The sequence below is a fragment of the Palaemon carinicauda genome, chromosome 6 (assembly GCF_036898095.1).
Source record: "Palaemon carinicauda isolate YSFRI2023 chromosome 6, ASM3689809v2, whole genome shotgun sequence".
NCBI classification, from domain to species: Eukaryota; Metazoa; Arthropoda; class Malacostraca; order Decapoda; family Palaemonidae; genus Palaemon; species Palaemon carinicauda.
In genome coordinates this window covers 64,782,257-64,789,359 of record NC_090730.1, presented here as the reverse complement: position 1 = coordinate 64,789,359, position 7,103 = coordinate 64,782,257, and the positions used below count along the sequence as shown (strand labels likewise).

The following is a 7,103-nucleotide window of genomic DNA, read 5'->3' as shown; positions in this document are numbered from 1 at the left end:
CCATGAATGGGAGGTAAATCAGTTGTTGTTTGCAGATGATACTGTACTGGTTGCAGACACACAAGAGAAGCTTGACTGACTAGTGACAGAATTTGGAAGGGAGTGTGAGAGAAGGAAGTTGAGAGTTAATGTGGGTAAGAGTAAGGTTATGAGATGTACGAGTTAGGGAAGGTGGTGCAAGGTTGAATGTCATGTTGAATGGAGAGTTACTTGAGGAGGTGGATCAGTTTAAGTACTTGGGGGTCTGTTGTTGCAGCAAATGGTGGAGTGGAAGCAGATGTACGTCAGAGAGTGAATGAAGGTTGCAAAGTGTTGGGGGCAGTTAAGGGAGTAGTAAAAAATAGAGGGTTGGGCATGAATGTAAAGAGAGTTCTTTATGAGAAAGTGATTGTACCAACTGTGATGTATGGACCGGAGTTGTGGGGAATGAAAGTGATGGAGAGACAGAAATTGAATGTGTTTGAGATGAAGTGTCTAAGGAGTATGGCTGGTGTATCTCGAGTAGATAGGGTTAGGAACGAAGTGGTGAGGGAGAGAACGGGTGTAAGAAAGGAGTTAGCAGCTAGAGTGGATATGAATGTGTTGAGGTGGTTTGGCCATGTTGAGAGAATGAAAAATGGCTGTCTGCTAAAGAAGGTGATGAATGCAAGAGTTGATGGGAGAAGTACAAGAGGAAGGCCAAGGTTTGGGTGGAGGGATGGAGTGAAGAAAGCTCTGGGTGATAGGAGGATAAATGTCAGAGAGGCAAGAAAGCGTGGTAGAAATAGGAATGAATGGCGAGCGATTGTGACGCAGTTCCAGTAGGCCCTGCTGCTTCCTCCGGTGCCTTAGAGGACCACGGAGGTAGCAGCAGTAGGGGATTCAGCATTATGAAGCTTCATCTGTGGTGAATAACGGGGGAGGGTGGGCTGTGGCACCCTAGCAGTACCAGCTGAATTCGGTTGAGTCCCTTGTCAGGCTGGGAGGAACGTAGAGAGTAGAGGTCCCCTTTTTGTTTTGCTTCATTTGTTGATATCGGCTACCCCCCAAAATTGGGGGCAGTAACTTGGTATATGTATGATGTAATATATATATATATATATATATATATATATATATATATATATATATATATATATATATATATATATATATATATATATATATATGTGTGTGTGTGTGTGTGTGTGTGTGTGTGTGTGTGTGTGTGTGTGTAAATCTTTATATTTACTAGAAAAACTGCAATGGAACAAAGTACAGTAAAAGATAATAATAAATTGATTGGAAATCTCCAAGCTCAGAGATGTAAGCGTAAAAGTACAGTGTTTTAAGGAACCCACAGGATTCAAGATCATACGTTATAATATGTGATTTCCACCTGGCCTAGGGACACAGTCGAGGTACTAGGGATGACCTAGCAGCCCTTAGGAATGACTCTGGTGTCTTAGTAGAGAAAAAAAATGGATGCAAAGGAATCCCTTCAATGGGAGGAAGAGAATTTAAAAAAAAAAATTATATTAAATGAATTAATAAAAAAAAATCATAGGAAGAGAAAATATTCCATGCCTGCATTTGTAAGCAAAGGAAGTGAAATGTTTGAGATAACTGTTTATATGGTCACCTATCGGCACATGGAGTATAAATGTTTGCGTTCAACACCACCACTCCAAAAAAAAATAAATAAATGAATGATCCTATCAACTACAAGAACATATTATTAAGAAGTTACGTTGAAAATCCCAGCTACATTCAATAACATATGAATCGGAGTTTTTCTAAAACAATCTTTACTACATGCATTGGGGTTTACAGTATATTATTTTCTAAATCAATGTTTTGAATTACATTTATAGATACTACCCTGCCACGTCGGAATTAAATAATATTCACAATTCACTGATATGATGACTTCTTCAATACAACAATAGATGAACATACAGTTAGAGATGAGAAGGAAATTCAAATCAGAGTTTTTCTATTGCTTGTTGCTGACATATATACTTCTTTAATAAGAAATTACTTTTTGAGTTTTTGATAATACACTGCAACCATACCAAATAGAAAAGTACTGATATTTTTTTCAAGAAAAGAGCAAGGTAAAATCGAAGAGAGAGAGAGAGAGAGAGAGAGAGAGAGAGAGAGAGAGAGAGAGAGAGAGAGAGAGAGAGAGAGAGAGAGAGAGAGAGAGATAGTATTTTCACTTTCCTTGAGACGATAAAACTACAAACTTAAAAATTCAAAATGATAAAAAAAAGATGATGGAATTAGGTGAATGAATTATAAGTTGTAAAATGTAAAATTGACAACACTTGCCCAAGAATATCCATTAAGATACTTTTCCGAAAGGTCATTTTGAATACAGGATATATATTAAATGAACTTCGTTCCAATGAAAGCTTATGTTATATTTTTATAGGTTAGGATAAGGCAGATACAGGACAAGAGAAGGTAGGAAAAATTGGAAAAAAGTATGAAGCGTTTCAAAAATTAAGGAAAAGAAGGCTGAAAAATTAGAGTGGTCTCAATCTCTCTTTGTTTATCCAAGGCATTGAAGGTTCTTAGTTTGTTAGGATTCTAATATCACAAATATGAAATTTTGTCCATGAAAAGGGGGATTGCATAAAACCTTCCATATAAAGATGGTTGATACCTTTGTCACTGGTGCTCAAAAGATGAAAGAATAAAACCATAAAGTCATATTTCAAATATATTCTGTTTAAGTAACAAGAGGCCTTTTATTTTCTGAACAATAGTGAACATTCCTTAAAGATAAAGAAAAATGGGTGATGAAAAGAATGAATGTGTTTTTCAACAAATGTGATGAAATGAAAGTGAACATTAACAAGATAATCACAATGAAGGAAGAGCCTTCACATGCGCATAAATCGAATGAATACCTCAGAACAAATCTTGTTTTTCAGGATAACTGGAAATTGTTTTCGTAATTTTTTCAAAGACTTTGGAAATCGGTTGTTCAAAAAATTGAGGGAAAAGTCTTACTAAAGTAAAGATCGGAATCAATGAATTCAGTCTAAGATATAGACGTCATTCAGTGATTTCGTCTAGTTTCCAGTCACAAGATTTGATTCAGACACAAATCACTGTCGAAATCGGCATGAAGTTAATGATTCTGGCAATGTTGGCATCAAGTAGTCTTCTTAGCATTTTCTGGTATTCTGGAGTAATGGAGAAAGAAGGAGCTTCGTCAAGGACTCCAGAGTTGGAAGACTTGATTAACGGAATCATTCTGTAATAAAACAGACTGGAAAGGGAATTTACTTCCCTGCCGCCGCTGTTTGTGTAGCCGGTGTGAGGACCAGAGAGTACTGGAAGCCCTGGTTTCCAGTGACGTTGTAGGTAACGGTTTGGATGTTTCCGTCAGGCAGCAGAAGAGACCAGGAGCCGAAGACGTCGCCATTGGGGAGTTTGACCTCTGCCCTGTTCTGGAAGTTGTTGGTCGGAGGGTCAGCCACTTCGAAGGCGAATTCGTAAGGGATGATGGGCTGTGAAGAGGCAGATTGAGATTAGATCTATATTAAAGCGAGGAAGGCAATTCATGAAAATGTGGAAGCATTTTGATAAATTATTAATTCCGAAGTAAATTTCTACTTTCTTACTAATTTATGTGAAAGCGTAAAATAATGTAGCAGGGAGTAAGAAGGTACTAGTTAATGCAAGGACTAAATAATACAGTATTCTGTACTCCTTGGTGGATACAAAAACGATATCTACAATATCTAGACATCGGTTATGAGAGATTTCGAAAGTCAAACAAACCTTACAGTTTGTGGATTACTATCGAAATAGATATTTCTTTTTTATAGCCCAATAAAAGTGAATAGATTGTTGACAACTTACATAAAGACTCTGAGTTTGAGCAGTTTGTGGTGATGGGGCGCTGAACACAGCGACGATAACCAACATCAAAAATACCAAGACCTGAAAAATGAGATGAAAAACAAAGATTAATGAAAAGTCTTTTGATATTTCGTCTGCTGACTTCGTGTAAGTTTAGCTGAATATGTATCTCTTGGAATTGATATGTGTCTACATGATATGCATTACTGAATCTCAGATGTTTCTTTTCGATGGTAAGATTTTGGAGTAAACTTTGACTTGCTTATTGATGTCAACTCAGACGGTTATTCAAAGGTAAGATAACAAAGGTATCGATAATGCATTCGAATTTCTTTAAGATCTATTTCAAATTTCAGTTTCTTTATTTGATAGGAGTTCCTGTGTATGAATTCTGATCTGAAAACAAAATGGTGGACATATCGACCTTGAGAAATGGAATCTCCTTTGGGAAAAAATGTTTTAGCTGAAATACATCGATTTGTCAAGTCTGGTTTTATGCAAATAGAAATACCATAGGATAAAAAAATTGTAAATCCGGATGAGATAATGTTTTCCATACAAAAAATAAATTTATGAGTTGCGTGATAATATTTTCAAATATACTGAAGATTTTGGAATACAAAAATAGATACTCTAAAATTCAAACTCAGTTGGTAAAATCAAAATTAAAATGAAAGGGAGAAAAAAAGAAAGAATTGCCAATAGCTTTGAGTTCAGATACCAAACAAATATTTTGAAAGTTAAAATTATTAAAATTTTACCCACAAAGTTGATAATTTCAAAGTTTATGAGTTATAAAGTTATTGTTTATTTAATGTAAATTCTTTAGGATTTAAGTTACTGAAGTTAATAATTTTCTTTAAAAATTACACCTTCGATCCACTGATGCAAATTAACCAAGATGAATATGTGTATAGCTGGGTGTTATATATATATATATATATATATATATATATATATATATATATATATATATATATATATATATATATATATATATATATATATATATGCAGAAGAACCACAGGGAAAATGAAAATACAGAATATACACTTGAGTCCTGACTAGTTTCGTGATACTTCCTCAGAGGACTGTCCTCTGAGGAAGTATCACGAAACTAGTCAGGACTCAAGTGTATATTCTGTATTTTCATTTTCCCTGTGGTTCTTCTGCATCTGAGCATCACGTTTTCCTGTGATTTTTACGCATATATATATATATATATATATATATATATATATATATATATATATATATATATATATATATGAATATATATATATATATATATATATATATATATATATATATATATATATATATATATATATGTATATATATATATATATATATATATATATATATATATATATATATAAATGTGTTCGTAGTGCCAATTTCAATTCTCTCATTTTAAAAAAAAACAAAGTATATATTCCACCACTGTCCAGCTCCCACCCACCAACTACCTTCATGGTGTCGAGCGAAATCGTTATCAGCTTGAAGGAGCTGTTCGGGCAAGAGACGGTTCAAGAGTGAGATGCTGAGACACGGAGGATGCTCCTTATATACCCATCGGTGCCCAGTTCAGATGCCCCGGTCACAGGCCCAGGAAAGGACTTGAAATTCACCTTGGAGGAGAAACGTGTTTTTCTTACTTCTCTCTTTCATCTTTGCGTACGAAATGTCACTACAATCTTCATTTCAAGTTCCTTTCATCTTCTGTTGTTCTGAAGTGAGAAGACGGTGCATAACGATTATAGTTTCTAATCTTCACAAAACATTTTGCTAGATTCTAAATAAAGAGATATCTGCGGAAATGTCAACTCCCATTTGGAGTATGTTGTATGACATTTAATTTTCATCGGAATTTTAATAGACAGTTTGAATAGAAGCTAAACTTCTAGTATTTAATAGAATGGTATTTTAAACGAATCTAGTAAATGCAATAATCATCTTCACGTATTCATGCTCTAAAAAATTAGCTGTTATTTGGCGTTTTCAGTATCTCATATAGTATATGTATATATACAGTATATACATACATATATATATATATATATATATATATATATATATATATATATATATATATATATATATATATATATATATATATATATATATATATATATATATGCAGGATTACAGATTAATTGGTGATTACATATGAAAATGAGGAAGACCTATATAGAAGGGTTTTAGAGTTGCAGTGGACATTGGAAGGAGATGGCTTGAGGGTAAATGTTGAGTAGTAAGGAAGTTAGGGACAGTATAGTGATATATGAAAGAAGAGATTCATTTATAAATCAGGTAGAACAATTTATATAATTAGGACCTACTATATATCCGGAGGGAGGATATTCGACTGAAGTTCAGAATAGGATCAAAGCAGCTTGGGGGAAGTGGCAGGAGCTAGCGGGAGTTGTATGTGATAATAAAATTCCAAAAAGCTAAAAGTCTTGATGTATAGCACAGTAATAAGACCAGTGTTGACATATGGATTGGAAACACAGGGGCAAAACTTGAGGGAAAAGAGAGGAAGATGCTGAGAGGGATTCTGGGAATATCAATGCTTCAAAGACTGGAAAAGGATAAAATAAGAGTAAAGGCAGGCGTAGTAAAGATTGCAGTGGTGATAAGAATGTCACGATTGAGATGGTTGGGCACCTGGTAAGGATGGATGGTGGGAGGGAGTGAGAAGGGCTAAGGGGGAACCTGTTAGGGTGGGGGCAGATGAAGAGGGAGGCTTGTAGAGGGTGTTTCAGGCAACTGACCCCTCTATGTACGGTTAGTAGGGAAGAGAAGAAGTATACACACACAAACACACACACACACACACACACACACACACATATATATATATATATATATATATATATATATATATATATATATATATATATATATATATAATACATTTTATATTCATCGTGTTAGCTTTCGTGATTTCTACACACACACACACACACACACATATATATATATATATATATATATATATATATATATATATATATATATATATATATATATATATATATGTGTGTGTGTGTGTGTGTGTGTGTGTGTGTGTGTGTGTGTGTGTGTATACATCATCATCAGATGTTAATAGTCCACAGCAGAACAAAGGTCCCAGATATGTCCCTCAACTTGCATTTGTTCATTGTCTTTCAGTGCCAGTCCACACCGGCAAACTTTCTTAGTTAGTTAATCCATCGTCTTTCATGCCTTCCCCTGATGTTTTACAATCATTAGGGATCCAT

At 34.5% G+C, this 7,103-nt stretch overlaps 1 protein-coding gene across 1 annotated transcript; it reads right to left on the bottom strand.

Moving 5' to 3' along the window:
- Window positions 1–2,673: 2,673 nt before the first annotated feature.
- On the bottom strand, window positions 2,674–5,386 carry LOC137642104 (cuticle protein 8-like). Its single transcript, XM_068374653.1, has 3 exons — window positions 5,307–5,386; window positions 3,838–3,918; window positions 2,674–3,482 (listed from the first exon to the last, which is right to left on the bottom strand). Exons 1-3 carry the CDS (start codon window positions 5,310–5,312, stop codon window positions 3,255–3,257), a joined length of 315 nt encoding a protein of 104 aa, XP_068230754.1. The 5' UTR covers window positions 5,313–5,386; the 3' UTR covers window positions 2,674–3,254.
- Between the last annotated feature and the right edge of the window lie 1,717 nt (window positions 5,387–7,103).

Coding starts and splice junctions, on each gene's coding strand:
- LOC137642104 (XM_068374653.1), bottom strand. Junction 3,483..3,837: donor CTCAAACTCAGAGTCTTTAT/GTAAGTTGTCAA, acceptor GCCTCTTCACAG/CCCATCATCCCTTACGAATT.